The sequence below is a fragment of the Rhinoraja longicauda genome, chromosome 13, assembly GCF_053455715.1.
Source record: "Rhinoraja longicauda isolate Sanriku21f chromosome 13, sRhiLon1.1, whole genome shotgun sequence".
Classification (NCBI taxonomy): domain Eukaryota; kingdom Metazoa; phylum Chordata; class Chondrichthyes; order Rajiformes; family Arhynchobatidae; genus Rhinoraja; species Rhinoraja longicauda.
In genome coordinates, this window is record NC_135965.1 from 9,238,860 (window position 1) to 9,263,318 (window position 24,459).

Sequence of the window (24,459 nt, forward strand, 5' to 3'; positions counted from 1 at the left end):
AAAAATTGAATCCCTAAAATTATCAAAGCAGTAAAAAAGTGTGGGGTAGGTTGGTTCAAGAAACAAAGAACACTCTCCCTAAATACATGCAAAATCTGAGCATCAATGGCGAGACCAAAACTTATTGCCCCCCAAGCAATTTCAGAGAACTGTTATTAATCATTGAAGAGTAACTCAACGGGTCAAGCAGCATCTCTGGAGAAAAGGAATAGATGATTTCTCGGGTTGAGACTCTTCTTCATAATGAGTCAGGGGAGAGGGAAACTAAAGGTATGAAAAGGCACAGAACAAATCAGAGCCGGCATCGATGACCAAAGAAAGGTGGAGCCCACAATGGTACATTGTTGGCTATGGAAGAGGTGATAATGAAGGGATACGAATAATGAAACTAGCAGGATCTATTCTAGCAGATTAACAATCATCCATGTGAGCTAAATCACATATAATCCAGACTGGGCAGGGACAGCAGATTTATTTGCCCTGAACGAAAAAGGTTTTTACATGAGTTTGGTGGTTTCATGGTCACACTTTCAGATGCAAGTTCCTTTTAAAAAAAAAAGAAAATAAATTCCCTTGCTGACATTGTGGAATTATTTCAGGACTAACAATATCGTCCTCTGGAAAAGTATTAATTAATTTAACAGCTGTTCAACTAACATCTGTTGTCTAGAAATTACCAGAGTCAATAAATTAATATTGGAGTGACTGAACAGTGAAAGGATTTGCAAAAGGTAGGTCATGCCTAACAAACTTGGCTAAACGCTGTGATCAAAGTAGGAGCCTGGGAAGATGTTAGTTATACTGACATCCAGAAGGCATTCAATCGTCCCTCAGAATAAACCCAATTAAAGATGAAACATAATTTAAGTCAAATTATTGAGCCCATTAGGTCAATGATTGACTGAGTAACAAAAATAGCACTCAAATTGATAGGATGGGACTTATTCTGTTAAGTCACAACTGTTCAGATTACTTAAAAATAATAGATAAATGGTTTTCTATCACTTCATCCAAGATACGCAAGGCAAGTGACATGAGAAGCATTATCAAGTGATGCGAGTTAGCATAAAATACAACAGAGACACAAGAGAGATGCTGCAATCTTGAGTAAAAAGCAAATTGCTGGAGGAACTCAATAGATCAGGTCGAATCTGTGGTGGGAAATGGACAGATGTTTGAGTTCCAGTGTGACTGAGCCTTGAAGAATCCCACCCTGAAACACTGTCTCTCCATTTCCCTCCACAGATGCTGCCTGACCCATGTGTTTTTTGCTCATAAGTAAAGCAAATGGGATTCTAATTTGTGTTCTATTTGTAGTTTAGATCATGCTATATGTATCCAAAGCTCTGAACACCACACCCAAAGTAATGTGGGCAGTTTTGGGCATAACGCCATACCCAATGCAATGGCCTTGAACGGAGTGTATGTGGATTTTTCATATTGATACTCCAAGATTTAAATTACAAAGTGAGATTAGAACTAAATTCACTGGATTCAGATAATTAAGGAGTGATTTAATTTGAATTTGAGATATTAACAGGTACCAATAACTAAGATTGAGAACTCAACTCCTGTCCTGCACAATCAATCGCTTCCCTGAGCAACAGAAGTATCAACAACACAATTATCAAATAAATTCCGGCTGGGCACAGCACATAGAAGGAATTCAGATTCCCGAATTAAGATTCTTACGGTAAGGATGATTCAACCTTACATTCTTCTGTAAGGTGATGTCTGATCCCACTGCTGGCATGCCTGAACTCCATAGTGCTGCCCCTGATTCCAGGAGTTGGAGTATAGATTTGTCATGGTGCTGCTCCCGAATCCTCAGTGCTGAGGGAGACAGGATGCGACATTGACCCTGGTTTCCAGAGGTTGGCGAGCTTTGCCTACAGCATCGCTCCCCTCAGTATGTCAGCAGTAGGGTGCACCAGTTCTGTTACTGTCAGTACTTTACTTCCGGTCACAACTCTTTTACTTTGAGGTATGTGGTCAGGTTCAACTTCCTGTTCCTTTCACATTGTACCGTACTTCTGCCAGCCTTCTTATTCCTCATTGGAAAGGTGGTGTCAAGGAAAGAGCGTTCACACGCGGCCCTGTTTCCACCAATCTTTCCACCACTACGCACAAGAAGCGCAGATGCCAAGAAGTGTGTTCAGCTCTGGCTGAACAAATTTTAATCTTGTGATGTGAACTCAATACGAAGATTGGAAAGGTTGCACGCCTGCTCTGTGGACACTTCCAGCATCTCCTGTTGTTGGCTTTTAGATTTTCAGGCTTTTCATTATCTTGAGTGGTGCAGCCTGCTCCTGGTCACTTTCCATCTCCATTGTGGCCTCTGGACCAGTTTCGAAGGTGGCTGTAGGAGATTCATATAATGCCACCTCCACGCTGTTCTGCTTTCCTCCTCCTCCTATTCCTCATCCTGGAGCTCCTCATGTTATACAATATCAATACAGTATAACATCCTTGGTGTCTGCCTTTAATCTCTGCCCTTAGCCCCAAAGTACAAAATACCTTCGAAGGAGGGTAAGGACATCAAGGACAGGCACATGTGGATTGAATACACGAACAAGGGTTTGCTCCTTTCCTTGTTGGATTGGGCAGCCTCTGCACCCAGCAGTGGGAAGGATGTTTCCGTATCCTTCTTCTCAAACAACTATCCCTTTTTTCAAAGGTTACAAGGAAATAGCCTCAGCGAAGGAAATCTAGCAGCATAAAGCAATACCTCGAGCAACACCTCCTTCCCTCCAAAGGTGAAGCAGCTTCCACAATCTGTGACACAGCGTGCTCAGGCAGAATAGCTGTCCTTGTGGCAGCAGATTGTGATTAGAGTCCCTCTCCTGCCACCTTAAGGAAAAACTATATAAATCTCGGAAGATCACAATATCTCCCATCAACATTGTAGTTCTCGACATATGCTCCAGGATGTTTTGTACAAGGTAACTATCATTAAAAACTCTGCGCATAACCATTCTACTAACAGTGGACAATAACAGTAATGAACACGTTGAAGGTCCACCACTAAGTATGACGCACTCTTCTAGAATCTTCAAGAAAATACTCCCTCTTAAACATTTATTTCTGCAAATCAAGGTCTAATGATATGTGATAAGCCCATTGCTATATATGAAGGAGACATTTGGACCAGTGCGAACAGATGGCCCAGAGCTGCTACACTGTCTTATGTGGGATCAGACAGCTGCCTTAGCTGCAGTACAAACTTCCATTAAACAATCTCACAAGCCATTTTCAATTAAACAAAAACAATTTAACCAACTGTGCATTTTAATATTTATTTCTCCCTGGTGCGGCTCATGGTGCATTCCACATCAGAGTCTCAGTAACATGCTGGGCAAAACTTATATCATTTCCATTCCTTAACATACTCCTCAAATCAATGCTGTTGACTGACGGCAATGTAATATTAAGATTAATACATTTTCTTTTGAGGGCAGCTTCTCAATTTTATTTCATATAATTTACAAAACCGTGATATCTTCTGTTGGCATAAAGCCAGGAAGAAGCCTCAGTTAATGAGAATAGCAAGTAAGATTCTGAACCATATTTGACTAGATGATTGATTGAAAGATTCAGCATGGAAACAAGCCCTTCGGTCCACTAGGACCATGCTGACCATCGATCACCCATCCACACCTGTTCAGTTATCCCACTTTCGCATCCACTCTGCAACGTAAATTAACCTGCAAACCTTTGGCACCCAGAGGAAACCCACATGGTCACAAGGAGAACATGCAAACTCCACACAGGCAGTAGCCTAGATCAGGATCGAACCTGGGTCTGTGCTGAGGCAGCAGCTCTATCAGCTGCACTTTGTCTCCTCAAATAAACAGTAAAATCTAGAGGGAAAGATTGTTTAGTCCTTGGTCCCTATCTTACCTTAGCTAAATTTGCCTTTAGGTCATCTTCCCAGAAAATCTTCAGAGGATATAACCACCCATCCAGAAAGTCTACAGGCAGCTGCACCTGACATATCTCTACTCCCTAAAGATAAACTTCTTGTAGGTATTCCTCTCATAAATACAGTTCACACAATTCATACTTCTGCATTTCAAAACTAAATTATGAATGGTCCCTGCAGTAGACACCTTCACGTAGTATTGTACAGGTATGATCCCCTTTTAATCGTCAAGCCCTTTATTAAATTCTCATTAACTTGCTTGAGGAACTGCTGGAGACCCTGCTCACTCCATTCTTATTCTTACTGCCAACACAAAAATTGTGGTTTATTTGTGTTGTCCTGGAGGCACTGTTAAACCCGTGGTGTTAAGGAAGGTAAGGCACGGGGAAGATGACCTCTGGATAAATTTGCATTTCAGAGATTCTTCATTGCATGCAGCACACCTACGTGCAGGTTTACAAACCCCCCCCAGACAAAGCCTGTTGCGTTACAGAGTGGAAAGAGAAAGCAAACACATGGGCTCAGGCACTCAAGGGCCCCGGCATGAAATACCCTAAACAGAGCATGGAAATGGTTAATGGTAAACATTCCAAATTGGAGAGAATTTGTAAAAGTGAGCAGTTACAAATCATCAATGCAATTGGCAGTAATTTGTAAATAGTGAAACAGTGTGGAAACAGGCCCTTCAGCCTAACTTGCTCACACCGACCAACATGTCCCATCTACACTAGTCCCACTTGCCTGAATTTGGCCCACACCCCTCTAAACCTGACCAATCCAGGAACCCGTCTAATTGCTTCTTAAACGTTGCGATAGTCCCCGCTTCAACTACCTCCTCCGACAGCACGTTCTATATATCTACCACCCTTTGCGTGAAAAGGTTACCCCTCAGTTTCCTATAAAATCTTTCCCCCTTCACCTTAAACCTTATGCCCTCTGGTTCTTGATTCTTCCATTCTGGGTAAGAGACTCTGTGCGTAGTTGATTTTACACAATGCAAAAAGATCACCCCTCATCCTCCTGCAATGCAGGAATAGAGTCCCAGCCCGCTCAACCTCTCCACATAGCTTCGACCCTTGAGTCCTGGCAACGTACTTGTAAATTTTCTCTGCACCCTTTCCAACTTAACAATAGCTTTTCTATAACACGGTGAACGCAATACTCTAAATACGGCCTCGCCGACGTCTTATGTAACTGCAACATGACCTCCCAACTTCTATGCTCAATACTCTGACTGATGAAGGCCAATATGCCAAATGCCTTTTTGACCACCGCATCTATCTGTGACGCCACCTTCGAGGAACTATGTACCTGCACTCCTATCGGAGATGTCCTCATTCTTTATGGAACGGGGGTTCCCCTCTTCCAACTAGTCTTCCCGTTAACCCGCAGCACCGCTCTTGCTCCCCCCAGACATAACAGGGACAGAGACACCCTCGTCCTCACCTTCCACCCCATCAGCCGTCGCATAAAGCACATAATCCTCTGACATTTTCGCCATCTCCATCGGTATCCCACCACTAGCCACATCTTCCACATCCTTTCCGCTGAGACCATTCCCTCCACAACTACCTGGTCAACTTGTCCCTTCCCACCCAAACCACCCACTCCCCAGGTAATTTCCCCAGCAACTGCAGGAGATGCAACAGCTCCCCCCTCGACACTGTCCAAGGACTCCGACAGTCTTTTCAGGTGAGGCAGAGGTTCACTTGCACCTCCTCCAACCTCATCTATTGTATCCGCTATTCAAGGTATTGACTCCTATATATCAGCGATCATTTCGCTCAACACCTCCACTCAGTCTGCCTAAACCTACCTGATCTACCGGTTGCTGAACAATTTAACTCCCCCCACCCATTCCCACACTGACCTTTCTGTCTTGGGCCTCCTCCATTGTCAGAGTGAGGCCCAGTGCAAATTGGAGGAACAGCAACTCATATTTTGCTTGGGCAGCTTATACCCCAGTGGTATGAACTTTGTCTTCTATAACTTCAAGTAACCCTTGCTTTCCCTCTCTCTCTCCATCCCTCCCTCCCACTTCCAAGTTCTCCGACCAGTCTTACTGTCTCTGACTACTTTTTAATCTCTGTTTGATTTGTCGTAACCTTTTCCCAGCTAACAATGATCTAGTCTACATTTTCCATGTTCTCTATGCCCTGCTTTCACACCTTACACTTCCTTATCAATGTCTCTCCCTCTCCCCTGACATCAGTCTGAAGAAGGGTCTCGACCCAAAACATCACCCATTCCTTTTCTCCAGAGATGCTGTCTGTCCCGCTGAGTTACTCCAGCATTTTGTATCTATCTACCTGCACTCCTAGATCCTTCTGCTCTACAACACTTCTCAGAATCCTACCATTCTCTGTGTAGGTTCTGCCCATGTTAGACTTTCCAAAATGCAATGCCTCACATTTCTGTATTAAATTCCACCAACCATTCCTCAGCCCACCTGCCCAACCAATCAATATCTTGCTGCAAATTACTGACAAAGAATAATTGCTACTGGAGAGAAGGAATGGGTGACGTTTCGGGTCGAAACATCACCCATTCCTCTCCAGAAATGCTGCCTGTCCCGCTGAGTTACTCCAGCATTTTGTGCTTCGGTTTAAACCAGCGTCTGCAGTTCCTTCCAACACATGAGTAATTACTACACTGATCTGTTTAATGTAAATATCTAGAGCAACTGCCATTTAATTATTAATCACAAATGCAACTGTAACCAACAAAGATAAAGTTCACCTAAAAAAAATGGATGGTCAGACAGTTGCAAACTTTAAACATTCATATAATTGGAGGAAGCAAAGTATTTTAAAGCCATCATTCTTCTGGCAGTTTGTGGTGTGGACCACTAGCTCACTGGAAAAAAATGGAATATAAAAAAAAAGACATGGTGTAATTGTCAGCTTAAATACAAGCAGATTTCAACTTCTCATCGGGAATGTGACATTGATATAAAGGCAATTCCTAAAGATATTTCAAGTGAATTATCTGAAAAGTGAGGGGAGGTCGGCTTTTAAAGGAAATAAGATAAAGTGATTTGCCAAATGATTGATGTAAGAGTGCTGCACTGCAAGAGTTAAAATAGATTACCCATTTACTAAATTGGCCAGGTACCAACAATTACAAGCAATGACATAACATAAATGATTAAAATATCTACTTGCACTTTGTTTTAATTCACAAAGTGAATTCAGAAGCACCAGGTTTCAGTTCCATCTTCCTCAACTCTGCCATTTTAAGTGCTAACTGATTAATAATATTTCAAATAAATCATAATAGTTAAAAAGCAGAGCTTGAGTTATGTGCTTTATCTAATCATGCAATGTCCTGCCATTAGAGGGGCAGCATTAATGCAATTGTCAAACTTAATGAAGAGAGGTGGCTGCAAAACAGTTTGTAAACTTTATGACTTGTTTTCCTGTAAGAGGTTTCTATTTTCTGTACCTTTAATGAGGACAATTTTAAGCTATGATAATTTATTTATGAATGCACAGTCTGCACTTTGCGGGTAGGAATTATTGATAATTCTGATCCATTGATCATTAGTTTCCTTTCTTGTCAATTCAGAAACATCACTGATTCGCTCGTTAAGCGTAAAGACAGAAACACACATTTACAAATTCAAACCATTTACAATATACAAATATAAACCAATAAAATGTCCACACACGTACTTTTAAATGTTAAACGGGATTTGTTGGGATATTGTAAGCAATTTTGGGCACCATATCTGAGGAAGGATGTGCTGGCTCTGGAGAGGGTCCAGAGGAGGTTTACAAGAATGATCCCAGGAATGAGTAGGTTAACCTACGATGAGTGTTTGTTAACCTATGATGAGCATTTGTCGGCACTGGGCTTATACTCGCTGGAGTCTAAAAGAATGGGAGGGGACCTCATTGAAAATACAGAATTGTGAAAGGCTTGCATAGAGTGGATGTGGAGAGGATGTTTCCACTAGTGAGATAGTCTAGGACTAGAGGTCATCATGAAAAGCTTGCATAGAGTGGATGTGGAGAGGATGTTTCCACTAGTGGGATAAGTCTAGGACTAGAGGTCATCATGAAAAGCTTGCATAGAGTGGATGTGGAGAGGATGTGTCCACTAGTGGGATAGTCTAGGACTAGAGGTCATTGTGAAAGGCTTGCATAGAGTGGATGTGGAGAGGATGTTTCCACTAGTGGGATAGTCTAGGACTAAAGGTCAGCCTCAGAATTAAAGGACGTTCCTTTAGGAAGGAGATGAGATGGAATTTCTTTAGTCAGAGGGTGGTGAATCCGTGGAATTCTTTGCCATAGAAGGCTGTGGAGGCCAGATCAGTGGATATTTTTAAGGCAGAGATAGATAGATTCTTGATTCGTACAGGTATCAGAGGTTATGGGGAGAAGACAGGAGAATGGGGTTAGGAGGGAGAGATAGATCAGCCATGATTGAATGGCAGAGTAGACTTGATGGGCCAAATGGCCCAATTCCACTCTTATCACTTATGACATTCAATGAACGATCTACAAAGTTGGAATGAATATATTGGAACCAGTATTACCACAGACAAAAGCTCTCCAAGCATTTCTGTCAGGCACTAATAGTAAATAAACATTGTCCTATTTGATTGTGGTGCAGATGTGATATAGGAGACAGCCAAACATCTGACGAAAATAACTAGATAATTCCAAATTCATTTATATTAATATAAATGCTCATGATTTACTGAAGAATACCAACATTAACTGAAATAAAAGTAAAATAAAGATTTATTTGTGTATTCATTGATCCAAACTACTCACCCTCTGGCCTGTATTGCGCTACAATGGTGACTGCTTGGCCAGCATTTTTCAGTGCTGCCGCTGCCTGTTCATGGGTGGCACCCCGCAGGTCAATACCATTCACCTGCATCACAGATCAAAGGCAGTCAAGAATTTGAAGTAAACATCACAAAGTATCTCTGTATTCCCTTGACTCCATCAGGTTTCAGGAAGCTTCTTATTTTTTATTAAAACTTCTTAAAAATATCTGTTTTCATTACATAATTCAAATCAAAAATGAGACAAACATCTCACACATGAATGAGGTTTTATACTTTCAATTTATTTTAATTCACTTTCTCAAAGAAGATAGCAACACAAGTAGATAGAGTGGTAAAGAAGCCATATGATATGCTTGCTTTCATAGTATAAGAGTCAGGAAGTCATGATGCAACTGCATAAGTCTTTGATAGACACAAAATGCTGGAGTAACTCAGCGGGACAGGCAGATTTTGGAGAGAAGGAATGCATGACGTTTTGGGTCGAGACTCTTCTTCAGACAATAAATCTTTAGTTAGGCTGAACTTGGAGTATTGTGTGCAGATCTGTTCGCCCCTTTACTGAAAGGATGTGGAGGTTTTAGAAAGGGTACAGAGGAAGTTTACCAGAATGATGTCTGGATTAAGGGGCATTAGCCTCAGGGAGAGGTTGGACAGACTTGGATTGTTTTCCCTGGAACACTGGAGGGTGCGGGGAGATCTGATCGGAGTATATAAAATGATGAGAGGCAGAGATAGGGTAGACAGTCAGAATGTTTTTCCACGGATGGACATATCAAATACTGGAGGGCATAGGTTTAAGATGAGAGGAGCAAAGTTTAAAGGAGATGTGCAGGGGCAAGTTTTTGTTTGTACATACAGAGGGTGGCGAGTGCCTGGGGTGGCGGTTAAGCAGATTTGTTAGTGGTGTTTACAATACTTGTGGATAGGTAAATGGATATGCAGAGAATGGAGGGATATGGGTTATGTCAGAGGTAGATAAATGGCATCTTGTTCGGCACAGACATTGTGGGCCGAAGGACCTGTTCTTGTGCTGTACTATTCTATGTGAGCACAAAGGGGAGAAAAGAAAACACTGTCTAACGCAATCTTGAAATCAGAAAAATGATCTATTGGGGGTGCTGCTGATTCGGAACATCAACACGGGCACACTCTTATGAAATACTGCTTGCAAATGAATCTGACCCTTCAATGTTGAGTGTTAAAACCTGGGATAGATCAATGACTCCAACAAGGATCATTGAGCCGTGCTGGAGGAAAGATCTGGAATTTGTAGGCGGGGAAATACTGGAATGGGAGAATATAGTGGAAGAAAAATATTTTCGTGACCACATTTGTTCAATTTTGATATCTCACCTGACACTGAAAATGATCTGTAGACCATCTTCAAATATGACTCAGCAAATACACAAAAACAAATGCCTGAACTCCACAAAGGAGAGACTGGAATCATACGAGTTTTCAAGAGAGAGTTAGATAAAGCTCTTAATAATAGCGGAGTCAGGGGATATGGGGAGAAGGCAGGAACGGGGTACTGATTGTGCATGATCAGCCATGATCACGGTGAATGGCGGTGATGGCTCGAAGGGCCGAGTGGCCTACTCCTGCACCTATTGTCTATTGTCGATAACCATTATGTATAGAATTATCGGGTAGAATCAAGAAACCAAGGACTGAAATAATGAGAAAGGGGAAAGTGTGTTTAAGTGTCAAATCTACCCCTTGCTTTAGTTATTTTATTATTCATCACAGAAAAGCATCGCTAATAAGTTCCAAATCCTACCATTACACTAAATTAAGAGATTCTTTGGTAAAATGCATGTTTTTTTGCATGATTTTTTAACAAGAGGCAAGTACTTACTGTGCATCCTATTTTTGTTCTGGTCACGAATTTGTTAAATTAGCATGTTTTATTTGTTTAATTGTTTTGCTTTTTATCCCATTTATTGCCAACCCATGACATTAATCTACTGGGGACCATCTCACTGCATCAACAAAGCTTTGATTTGGAAATCATAATGTTAAAGAAAAGATTGATGACAGCCACTTAATACTAAATTGAGTGATCAATGGGATAAATGTTTCACATCCTCGGACAAATCCCACTGCACAGTGCATGCACAGAATACTTGTGCGCTGTTCTTGTTTAATATGCAGAATTCTACAAAAACATAACTGAATTCTCATAAAGGTTTGCTACATTTAATTACATTTTAATAAACATGTGAATGCAAATGCTTTATTGCTGATGAACTTAAAAAAATGAATTATGAAAATTTAAATATGAGAGCTTGTGGAGAATGGCAACTCCAAAAATGTCTGAGAATTCCAAGAAAAACAATTATAATCAAGGATAAAATTAAGGAGGCAACTTCAAAACACAAGGCTCTTTACCGAAATGATTCTGTCTCCTTTTCTTAGTTCACCGCTCAGGTCAGCTGGGCCTCCTGCCAATATGAAGGAAATAAAAATTCCTTCTCCATCTTCACCACCAACAATGTTGAAGCCTAGTCCTGTTGATCCTCGATGCAAAACCACTTTTCTAGGTTCCCTACAATGAGAAAAGATAACCAGAGTTTCCAAACAACCTTCTAATTAATATAACAGATTCACACTCCAGCAGTGTTCCACTTAGATTAGGAAAATCTCTATTGGGAGAAATCTGCTAGATAAAGAAGATTAATGGCTACAGCGATTGTTTTACCTATGCAGAAACAGATACAATGATATATGGTGTCAAAGTTCATTTGAACAAAGTAATTCATTAGTCCACTTCCCGTCTGTACATGGCTCTTGGAGCGAGAATATAGTGAGAACAGAAGGAATTGAAGGATAAAAGCCTGATGTTGTTTCCTCTTCAAAATAGCATATTTTCAAGTCAATTTGATAAAGTAAAAATTAGTAGAAGGGCTTTCAGATTTTTACAACTAACTCGGGATCCTCAGCTTTTATCCAGCAAAATTACAATTAACTATGAATGACAATAAGAAAAACATGGAGCTGAGCAAATCCAAAAGAAACTGTGTTCTTCTTTCCACAGATGCTGCCTGACCTGCTGAGTGTTTCCAACATATTCTGTTTGATTTTCATATTTAATAATTGTATTCGCAAGAGAAATACCAATGAAGTTAAAGTAAAAAGGTTTTCTGGAAAAATACATCTTTAATTATTGATTCACTGTTGGTCAACCTGGGAAAAAAAATCACATGCATAACAAAATCTGCGTTGATCTGTCCGTGAAGGCAACATTGTAATTGGAAGTTATCAAATAGTTGCATTTATAGATAACGGCTACTCAGAAAGGCAGAGTGCTGTAGGCACATGTTATTAGACAGTCAAAATTCCAGCTGTTGGCAGCGGCGAACACAGCTTGAAGGAAGTCCAGAGGAAATATAAACCAGTGAATCATTCACATCTTGACTACACTTTGGTGCTAGATATCAGGTGTTCCAGATATCAAGTACATCTTGTACTAATCTATTCTCCATTCTTCTGATCTTTGTAGGATTCATTCACACAAAATGCAGCATCTAACATCTGGAAAAGAGGCACCACACACAAACGTCTGCCATTTTGGCAAAGGGAAAGACAGTAGAAAAACAAGACAATACAATCCACAAAAATCAGATGGGCCTGTATCTCGCATTTCTATCTCTTGTACCTCAAATAATCAAATTTAATATTAATGAACTATCATATTTTTAGTTTACAATTATTCTCAGCTTTAACTGGGATAGTTCATTGCTTTTCTTGGGGATAAAATAAACATTCACTTGAACAAAATAACATATCAAGGCCTACAAAGTTAATTAAACATTCTGAGGAATGACATAATAAGTCCAAAATAAAATTAACTGCAGCAAAATTCAAGCTTTTAATTGAAGTACTAATTATTTGCATATACTTCAAAAAAGAGAGGAATAGTGTCACCAATGACTGAACCAAAAGATGGCAGAGTCAAATGCATGGGCTTTATGTGATACCCGTCATTAGCCTCACCAGAGCTCAATTTGAGTGGCAGTCTCCAAAATAACGGTATGCATTATAGGGTAAACCACAATAAGCCTGTTATGAACACGTTTTGCCAAAAGGCAACAATCGTTGCTGTACAATACCCTCTCTCGCATTTCTGCTTAAGGCTGTTGTTAAGGTTAATCAACATCAGAGGGCAGCAAATCTCAGCCCATATTTATCAAGAACAGCTTTAAAAAAGTTAACAGTATTTTTACTAGAGTTCTCCAGAAATGGATAACTCCTGTGATTTCTGTTGCATTTTGCAAAGAGATTTATGACTTCAAATTTCCTCTCGGTGCTGGGACCGCAGCTATTTACAATATACATTAATGACTTGGATGAAGGGATTAAAAGTACCATTAGCAAATTTGCAGATGATGCAAAACTGGGTGGTAGTGTGAACTGTGAGGAAGATGCTATGAGCTTGCAGGGTGACTTGGACAGGTTGTGTGAGTGGGCGGATGCATGGCAGATGCAGTTTAATGTGGATAAGTGTGAGGTTATCCACTTTGGTGGTAAGAATAGGAAGGCAGAGTATTATCTAAATGGTGTCAAGTTAGGAACAGGGGACGTACAATGAGATCTGGGTGTCATAGTGCATCAGTCACTGAAAGGAAGCATGCAGGTACAGCAGGCAGTGAAGAAAGCCAATTGAATGTTGGCCTTCATAACAAGAGGAGTTGAGTATAGGAGCAAAGAGGTCCTTCTGCAGTTGTACAGGGCCCTAGTGAGACCGCACCTGGAGTACTGTGTGCAGTTTTGGTCTCCAAATTTGAGGAAGGATATTCTTGCTATTGAGGGCGTGCAGCGTAGGTTTACTAGGTTAATTCCCGGAATGGCGGGACTATCATATGTTGAAAGACTGGAGCGACTAGGCTTGTATACACTGGAATTTAGAAGGATGAGAGGAGATCTTATCGAAACGTATAAGATTATTAAGGGGTTGGACACATTAGAGGCAGGAAACATGTTCCCAATGTTGGGGGAGTCCACAACAAGGGGCCACAGTTTAAGAATAAGGGGTAGGCCAATTAGAACTGAGATGAGGAAAAACTTTTTCAGTCAGAGAGTTGTGAATCTGTGGAATTCTCTGCCTCAGAAGGCAGTGGAGGCCAATTCTCTGAATGCATTCAAGAGAGAGCTGGATAGAGCTCTTAAGGATAGTGGAGTCAGGGGGTATGGGGAGAAGGCAGGAACGGGGTACTGATTAAGAATGATCAGCCATGATCACATTGAATGGCGGTGCTGGCTCGAAGGGCCGAATGGCCTCCTCCTGCACCTATTGTCTATTGTCTCTCGAAATCACTGCACTTTTACCTATCTCAACTCTTGCCCCATCCTTCCCCTCACTTCTTTCCACCAACTATCTTCCTTCTACTCCAGAATGGTCCTGACCTGAAACGTCATCTTTCCATTTCACTCCATAGATGTTGCCTGTTCGGCTGAGCACCATCAACAGTTGTTTTTTGTCCAAAATTCCATCACCTACCGTCCCTTGTGCCTCCATTAAACGGATAAATGTCATGCCATTTTTTTAATGCTATTAATATAAATTGTAAAAAGTCAGGACCCAGCTAATCTTGTGGACATTTCTGGCCCTCTACTAGTAACAGTCTTCTAATCTGAAAGCAACTCACTTAATTCCACATTGTTTTTTTGTTCTTTAACCAATCCACCATTCACATTTTTATGCGAGCAGCAAACAATCAAATGGTCATTAGCATGGTCCTGGGACTAGGTCTTAGCCTCGGGCCCAGTCACCACACAAACTGCTCTGCTTTCAGGTAGTTATGGCAGGTAGTCAAGATCAATCTGGTGAATCAATTAACTCAACATTAAACAGAAACAAATACAATGGGGAATAAATCTTCGTGGAACATTAAAAAACTTTGCAAACAGGTTTTGAACAAATTGAACAGGATGAAAGACGAAGAGAATAAGGTGCTCTGTAGGGTTAAAACCTCCTTCAGCCACTGGACCCACACTCTCAACTAATGGCTGGCCTTGAACAGATTGTTTATGTATTCAGCTATCGCCTAGATTCCAATTTATACTAATTTGCTAAAGCAAATTACCAGATTTATTTGACCTATTTGACCAAATGATATTTGCCATTGCAACAAAGATTAATGAATTGATGAGATAATGATGAGATAATGAACCTTCCATAACTGTTTGTGTGGAATGACACAAACCTGTTCTGCCATATTTATCGGCAACTTTCCAAAAGCTTCTCATGAGATTGTTGCAGAGGTAAGTGATCAATCATGGTCTTTTTGAATGGAAGAATAAGCTCGAGAGGACAAATTGTTTACTGATCTTTCTCGTGTTCTTTTGTCCATTACTGCTGTTTGGTAGGTCAATATAGGAGACAGGAGGTTATTTGAAGATTAGTAGGCAATATTAAATTCAATGTTCATATAGCCTTTCTCAATCTGAAAGATTATATGAACACAAAGTACATACAGAAAGCTAGGAAAAATGTTGAGCTATTTAATAACCTTAAAGCAGCCAGTGTAGGGACTGAGGCATCATTTTCTAAAGATAGTCCCCTTAAATGGCTGCTTTCTCAACTAGGAAATGTGGATTGAGAACTTGTGTAATTGAGTGGGGTACAATAAACACAAAATAACAGTATGGTTATAGTCATAATGAAATTAATTTTGCAAAAGTCAATTTGAAAACTTCAAACAACTCCCATTATGCTTAAAGGAAGGTAGACACAAAATGCTGGAGTAACTCAACAGGACAGGCAGCATCTCTGGAGAGAAGGAAAGGGTGACGTTTTGGGTCGAGACCCTTCTTCAGACTGATGTCAGGGGATTGGGCAGGACAAAGATAGAATGTAGTCAGAGACAGTAAGACTGGTGGGAGAACTGGGAAGGGGTAGGGAGGGATGGAGAGAGTGGGAAACCAAGGGCTATTTGAAGTTAGAGAAAACAATGTTCATACCCCTGGGATGTGAGATACCCAAGTGAAATATGAGGTGCTGTTCCTCTAATTTGTGCTGGGCCTCACTCTGACATGGAGGAGGCCCAGGACAGAAAGGTCAGATTGGGAATGGGAGGGGGAGTTGAAGTGCTGAGCAACCGGGAGATCAGGTAGGTTAAGACAGATTGAGTGGAGGTGTTCAGCGAAACAATCGCGGAGCCTGTGCTTGGTCTCGCCGATGTAAAGAAGTTGACACCTGGAACAGAGGATACAGTTGATGAGGTTGGAGGAGGTGCAAATGAACCCCTGCCTCACCTGGAAAGACTGTTTGGTCCTTGGATGGAGTCGAGGGGGGAGGTAAAGGGATAGGTGTTGCATCTCGTTATGTTTTGCGTATTTGAAAATTACTTCATATTATATTCAAATCCTTAATTATGTAGCACAGGCATGCCGATCCAAAGCCAGCAAGTGATAAGAGCAAATAATTAGAGTCCAAGATGATCAAAGAAAAAATGAACATTTCAAAAAGGGTACCCAGATGGGCATTGAGCTTGTGATTCTGGCATTCTGGCAACCAAGTTTAGGTCTCCCCAAGCTAAAGTCCATTCAACAGCAATAAATATGAACATTATTTAATTAAACAAGTATTTTACATGGGACATGCATTCTATGACTAAGATCAAATTCAGAGGATGTCAATTTGTATTTCTCTATTTCAACACTCCACAAAGATCTGCCACCCTGATAAAAAAAACTGCAAGATTCATCATCATGTTTATGTGGAAGAAATGTTGCAAAAAAATGTTTACCATTTAAAATGGTTTTATTTAGGAAAAAAATTAATATCTTACTTGAAAACTCTATTCTATAACTGGTGCATCATCTGTTCAGCCTTCAGACAAGGATCATCTAGGAGCTTTACCCAGTAGAAACATTTCCCCCTGCGACACTGAGCTGTATATGCCCAAGGCCGCAGATGTTGAGGGGTTAAACATTCATCAGTGTGTGTGTGCTAAAAGTTGAGCCCATATCTGATTTACAAGAAAACGACTCAAAATAAAACGGAAAGGTAGCATTACAAATTTGCAATGCCCTTCACAGGATTTACTGAGAGGCTTTACAGCTAAACAGTAGACAAAAAACCCCTCCAAAATACTGTCCAGTATCAAATCAATAGTAACCCCAATAAATAGATAAAAATAATGCTTTGCCTTGTATCATTAAATGGGTTGACCTGGCACCAAAATCAAGCACCACTGCACAGCTGCCTTCATCTACAGACTCATCTCCAAGCTTATCCTTCACCAAATCACCGAGTATTTCCTTTAACCCAACAAACGCCAACATTGCTCTTCATCCACCATACCATATGCTTTCTGCTAAGTACGAAATGCAGATTCAGTGGAATAATCAGTACTCTTATCTGTATTTTATGTGTGCACAGCTAGTCAAACAGCGATAGATATGAACACACGAGGCGGCTCCAACTGAATATACAATGCACATGAGCTTCACTGAAAAGCGGCAGGCTGCCAAACGCGAGAGCCAAATTCTAGACATTTTACTTGACATAAATCACATCTGCAAAGCCCATGTGGCGTGAACTGTGGTCCCTACGCCCAGCACAATGTGTGCTGGTATTAACATTTCTTTTGCACTTATTTCAATATTTACAAGGAGTAGTTAAATATTTTGCCTCATTGTCACTTGAATAATCTCTGCATACTACAGATGTCAGCATCCAGGTCACAGTTACAAGGACAAATGTCTTAACAAATTGACCCGAGTGACTGCAAATAAAGGGAATATGCCATAGCTGTCAATGCATGCATCAACTCCCCTGGGATGAGCAATTTACTCAGTCAGTGAGGAATATTTGATCTGTTTTATTAGCAACAAAATCCACTTCATACAACACAAGATCTTTTTTTTGCATGGATATGGCTTGGGATTCAAAACTCCTTTAAATAACTCCTCTCTGGTTAGCTTGAACAATGTGGTATTACTCTTCCTGTTGAATAATATGCTAAACCAGAGGCTACTCAACCATGTGGAGCATTTGAGCTAATTCTGTCCAATCACATTTATTCATGTTCATTTGGGTTAGCCATTAGTGGTGGAGCACTGCAACTGATTGCTTACTCTGGAGGTTTGAGAAGCTGGAAACCTTCCACTGTCATCACTTCCACTGCCCTGAATTGGTATCGGCAAATCAATAAGATTAAGACTCCCAGCCCTGTAAAACTCAATTTGTTACAGCAACTAAATTATTGAGGGCACCTTTTGAGGTTAAAAGTAGATTTAGAAAGTTGTAGGAAAATAAACAAGAAATAAAGTTGCCATTTTCTATTTATCCAACAGAGGAATATGATTTAAGGATAATAAATGAGAAGCAATGGTATACCAAGTGTTTTTATGATGGCTCTATCCTTAAAGCACACTAAATCTAATCATCTGCATTTTCCATCAAGTAGATTGCACAATCTGAATTATTCCCAAAGCTTTCTAGTTCATGTCCGCATTATAAATAAAATAAACAAGAATGCAAAAAAAAAGTATAATCCTGGTCTTGGGGTTAATCCTGAATTACACAGCCAAATAAAGAGTTATGTATTTTCACTGAGAAAATGAATTAACCGATTTGTGGATGTGTTTTGTTACAAATATCATTACATTACAGGCCTAGTGTTCCAAACACACACTTTGGCACAAACATTCTCTGATTTGCAATACACAAATGTTTTATTTCTGAATAGGGTACTCATGATTCATATGCACCCATGTGAGGTACAGTATGCGTAACAAACGTTTGACAGAAGTGTTTCTTGACATCTTTTTATTAGTCAAAAGATTTCTGCTTCTAAAGATGGTAAAATGATTGTTGGTTACAACCAATGGTGCAAAGAGCCATCTTGCACCTCAATATATTTGGAAAAACTGACCCCAAGATTGTTAAAGAACTAGCTTCAATCCTGATCTCCAGTGCTATGGAGTTTGCAGACCTCCTTGCATATCATAAAGATGTGGTTGGAGGCACAAGAGACTGCATATGCTGAATCTACAGCGAAAAAAGGGAGAACAGGTGGAGGAACTCAGCAGGTCAGACAGCATCTATGGAGGGGAATAACAGTCAAAATTTCATGTCGAGACCTTTGATCATTCCAGATGAAGGGTCTCGACACAAAATATAGACTATTTCCCTCCATAGATGCTGTCTGACCCACTGTTCCTCCAGCAGTTCTCTCTTTTCTGCTACAAAAATGTGGCCGGTATTTTAATTGGCTGCTGTAAATTGTCACGAACATGAAGAAAGTGGAAAAATCTGAGGAGTTGACAGGAATGTTGGAAATATAAAATGGGATTATTCTAAAAATGGTATAAACAGGGCTTGATAGTTGATTCAGACTCTGTGCAAATTCCTGAAATAAAAGTTGGTAAAATGTTCAGAGCAATGGCACAGTGAAATCTAATGGTGTAACTGTGGGGTGATACATTTTGGAAAAATTAATAATGGCAAAACATGTACAAAAATGGAGCATCAAGGAAGAGTTCTTGGTGTGCAAGTCCAAGGATCCATGATGGTGGCAGTAGTGAAGGTTGTATTTACTTTCATTAGATGGAACGTAGAATACACAAAGGTTATGGTACAACTTCTTAAAACATTGGCCGGCCACAACTGGAGTACTATGTACTATTCTGATTTCCGCACTAGAGAAAGGACATGATCGCACCAGTGTGTGGGTAGCCTATTGATCAAGATGTTGCCTGGGATGGAGTGTTTCAGTTCTTAGGAGAGACTGATTCAGCTGGTTTTGTATTCCTTGGTGCAGAAATGGCTGAAGGGGAACCTAATGCAGAGACATAGTAGGGCAGCTAGTAGGAAGCTTCTCCTCATTGCAGAGATGTCTAAAACTAGAAGGCATGCATTTAGGTTCAGTGCTAAGAGGCTTAGTGGGGATCTGAGTAAGAACTTTTTCTCCCAGAGGTTTGTAGGAATCTGGAACACACACGGCCTGTAGGTGGTGAAGGCAGGTACTCTTAGAACATTCAGATAGCAAGTATCATCAAGATGAATACTTGAATCATGAAGGCAAAAGAAGGCTGTGGGTTAAGTGCTGGTAAATGCAATTAGTGCAGATGGGTTGAAACGCACATGGGGGGCTGTCTGACTCCACAGCTCTAAAAGGATTCTGTTTTCTAATTTCTCATAACATCAAAGGCAGAAATCAAGATCAGGGGTAGATGGAGTTGACATTTACATGTAAACATTAAAGTCGTTTCTTACTCATTGAGTCAGTTAGGCTCTTTCTATGAACATCACCCCTTTGTGAACTACTTCCAAATGCAACACTTCCCTGATCTGAAAATATATCTTAGTTGCTTCAAAGCTGTTGGGTCAAAGTTTTGGAATCTCACCTCCCAGCACAAGGATATATCTTGGAGTACAGTCTTCAGGACAATAACTGCCAAATTCAACCGCATCTCATCAATAAATCTATAAAATTCCCACTTTGCCCCTTAGGTCCAATTCAGTTCATCTGCTCAAATGCAGCCTACAGTCAGTCAATGGTTCATGTGGTTCCTCCAAGTTCTATCTTAGAAACATTAGTTAATTGTTGCTGTTTTTCTTCTGAACCGAGTCAAATATTTAAAACTGGCAAAATCCCAGATAGGCACATGGATAGGAAAGGTTTAGAGTGATATGGACCAAATGCAGGCAAATACTCTTAGCTTAGATGGGACACCTTGTTTAGCATGGACGAGTTGGGCAAAGGGCCTGTTTCCGTGCTGCATTCTCCATGACTCTAAAATCTATTGACAGCTTACTGCTGTTTAACAAGCCTCTGCTACATGGTTTTCCAAATTACTCTTCTGTTTTCCAAGGAAAATGGCACAGTTTAAGTTTTTATGAAGGAGAGGAAATCAAAATAAATGCAAGCATTGTGTAGGAAAGAACTGCAGATGCTGGTTTAAATTGAAGGTAGACACAAAATGCTGGAGTAGGCTGCATCTCTGGAGAGACGTTTTGGGTCGAGACCATTCTTCAGACTGATGCTACCAGATTGTACCAATGCAGATTGTACCAATGCTCATGATTAAGGTCACTGCGGCATTCATCAGGTATGAGGGCTCTTGTGCGCAGGGCTTGTCATCAAGGGAAAAAACATCTGGAAGCAGACCAAATTGTAAAACATCTAGCATTGCCTCGAAGTATATATTGAGCAGAGATACTAACTAGGATATCATGGATAATTCCTCCTTCGTCCCCTTCAAAATACTGCCACAAAATATCAAAGTCAACTTGACAAAGGAAAATTGATCTCAGATTATTCTCATGAAAATAAACAATTCTGGCAGTGTAGTATTTTCTTGGAACTGTACAAGAAAATGTGAAATCTCAAATCTCTGGCATGAGATTTTTACTCACAACCTTCTGACTTAAAGGCATGAGTGTTGACAATTGAGTCACAGCTGACTGATTTTTGGGTATGTTATAGTTTGTATATTCTTTAATGAGCTGTAATCAAATTACATACTGAATAAACTATGAGCAGATTGAATCTCAAAAATATCCCAACATCACAATTACGTGGCTCAAGACTTTATTACTAGGAAACCATGGAAGAAGTGGCACTTCTTCAAGCAACAATTTAATTTTGCATTCCTTCAGTTGAAGCTTCCTGCTTTGGCAGATTAAATTAAATGAGTTATATCCAAAGATGCCATAAGTTATATCCCAGCTGTGCAATAAATGTTTGATGACTCTCTATGTTAGGTGCAAGGGAAATATGTTGCACTTGCCATAAGGTTAGAACTTACAACTTAGAATCTCCAAAAAAGCCAACTGGAGCAGTCAGTGCAACGTTACCTTCGCAAAAGAAAAAACCTTTCAGATCCATTCAGAAGATCAAATTGTTACTTAGAGCACAGACCTTAATTACTCCATTGCCATGAGAGAGCTGTCACCACAAACATTTGATGATATGGTGCTGTTATTGAGTATCTTTTTCATTGCAGCCTTCAGAAATCCAATGTTAGTAGACAATGGAATACCCTGAAGGACATTTTTCGATTGAACACAGGAAAATGGAAAGCATTACTATTACCATAATAAATTGGCTATTCTTGCATTCAAACAATGGGCAGCTTTACAGTTAAACCAAGATGACAAAGGCACCAAAAGGACAGAACATTTCTGGAGGGTATTCCTATCTCAAGACGAAGGAATGGATGAAAAAATCCAATTTATGTTCCATTATGTAAAATTCTTCTCTTTTATTTTTATATGACATGAATACCACCATTGGTTTTCCAAGAGGCTGATTTCCAGACAGCATTACGCACAAGTAGACAATAAAGATATGATAATCAGCTCAATGCCACTTCGCTTTTTCTAAAAAGACACCTTTTGATGCAGGAGAGAAAGAAGTGACTTATTCCAGGACGTGATTAATCCTAGTACCTGATGCAGAACATGAAGTTCTACAAGGAAAAAAACACTCTTTCTGAACCTGGCAGTGTTCCAGATGAGAAGCCAACTGCCAAACCTAACAAGGACTATGAATATTAGTAAAATTCAAAAAGATATTAAAAAATTAAAAATCAATTAATTCTTTATATAATTAAAGATTATAAATGCAAACACGATAAAAAGCCTGAGGAGAAGCCAAATGCCAAGCCTAACATGGACTATGGACATTTTGAAAATTCAAAAAGATATAAAAACATTAAAAATCAATGGTAGACACAAAATGCTGGAGTAACTCAGTGAGCCAGGCAGCATCTCTGGAGAGAAGGAATGGGTGACGTTTCGGGTCGAGAACCTTCTTCAGACTGATGTCAGGGGAGGGGGTGGGACAAAGATAGAATGTAGTGTCGGAGGGAAGGAGGAATCACAGAGGGGGAGCAGTGAGAAAGTGTCGGAGGGAAGGAGAAATCACAAAAATCATATTATTTATTTATATAATTAAAGTTTAGAAAAATGAACTGGTTAAAAAGACTTAGAAGAAACTGTACATACTCAATCGGTAATATAAAAATATTGTAACTTGGCTTTTTTTTAACCTTCAAGCCATCCCTTTCCATTCAAACAGATAGAGTTGCTGTTCCGAGCCTCATCTGGTCTAAAATGCCAGAGGTTCAATTGGCAGATGCTTTATGTGGATTTCAATGCCAGAGAGTAATCGGAGAATCACCAGGGAAGAGCAGTCATGTAAAATCAGATAGCAAAGATAACAACTGTTTGCATGGGAATCCTGACCTTGAGGCACTTGTGTTGAGGAATGTTTGAAAGTTTCAAATTTAAAAAAATAAATGAATAGTAATGAAGGCGTACAGTATGCTTGTCTTCATTTGTCAGAGCACTGAGTATAAGAGTCAGGAAGTCAAGTTACAACTTTGATAGGATTTTGGTTGGGCTGCATTTGAATATTGTGTGCTGTTCTGGTTGCCTCATTACAGGAAGGATGTTTAGTTTAGTTTAGAGATACAGCGCCGAAACAGGCCCTTCGGCCCACCGAGTCCACGCCGACCTGTCATCGCCACATTAACACTATCCTGCACACACACTAGGGACAATTTACAATTTTACCAAGCCACTTAACCTACAAACCTGTACATCTTTAGAGTGCGGGAGGAAACCGGAGATCCTGAAGAAAGCCCACGTAGTCACGGGGAGAACGTACAAACTTCACACAGACAGCACCCATAGTCAGGATCGACCCGGATCTCTGGTGCTGTAAGGCAACAAATCTAGCGTTGCGTTCACCATGCCGGGTGTGGAGGCTTTGAAGTGGGTGCAGGAGGTGGATTAGCAGAATGCTACCTGGTTTAGAGGGTATTAGCTATAAGGAGAAGTTGGACAAACTTGGAATGTTTTCTGCCAGCAGTTGACGGAAGTCCTGATAGAAGTATATAAAATTATGAGGCATAGTTAGGGCAGACAGTCAGAATATTATTCCCAGGATGCAAAAGTAAAATACTAGCAGATACAGCTTTAAAGTTAAAGTTAGCTTCAAAGGAGATGCGTGGGGAAAATTCTTTTCAGAGAGTGTAGTGGGTGCCTGGAACAAACTGGAGCAGGGTGGCAGTGGAAGCAGATATGATGGTTGCATTTAAGAGACTTTTAGATATGCACATGCATATACAGGGAGTGGAGGGATATTCAAAACTCAACATACTGTGTTTCAAAATACTATATGTTCAATGTAATTTGAAGTTGATGCAACTGTACTGTATTTGCATCTTCCAATCTTTATTTTGCTCCCCACAATTTTCAATTAATTTCCAGGTTTAGATTGTGAGAATTCTCCAGTTTGAATGGCTGCTCATCAAGCTTCACTGAACACAATCCCTACTGTGGGGCCAAATATAAACTGACAAAGGGAAAGAGGATATCCGTAAATGAAAGATAATCTTCAAGGTTATTGGCAAGTACTATCCTTTGCTGGTGATTGAAAATAACCATGATGATTTTGATTTCTAAAATTAAAAAAGGATAAAGAGACAAAGGAAATTGGACTTATCTTTTTTGAGGAAGTTGCACTGGTTTTCAAGATCCCTATCTAAAGATAAAACTGGCTAAAATGTACATTCTAAAGCATACTGCAAATACCATAGAACACCAAATGATAAGATTTGCGAGTGTTGGCCCAAGGATGGATTTTTTAATTCATAGGTGTAATGCATAATGAGAAACTGAGTGGTTGAGATTAATATCCCAATAGGTTGTATAAAAGTCACGCCGAACTGTTTTGTGTCCAGTTTCTGATATAACCCAATTCTTGGATTGATA

At 40.1% G+C, this 24,459-nt stretch overlaps 1 protein-coding gene across 29 annotated transcripts in view; it reads right to left on the reverse strand.

The window, feature by feature from the left end:
- LOC144599431 (disks large homolog 1-like) overlaps positions 1 to 24,459 on the reverse strand; it is a 354,144-nt gene that overhangs the window by 49,281 nt on the left and 280,404 nt on the right. For all 29 annotated transcript variants that reach the window (XM_078410310.1, XM_078410309.1, XM_078410307.1 and 26 more), the window contains 2 exons: positions 11,115 to 11,271; positions 8,704 to 8,806 (listed from right to left, as the gene is read on the reverse strand). In XM_078410310.1, coding sequence (XP_078266436.1) covers positions 8,704 to 8,806; positions 11,115 to 11,271 — 260 coding nt within the window. The remainder of the gene's footprint in view (positions 1 to 8,703; positions 8,807 to 11,114; positions 11,272 to 24,459) is intronic.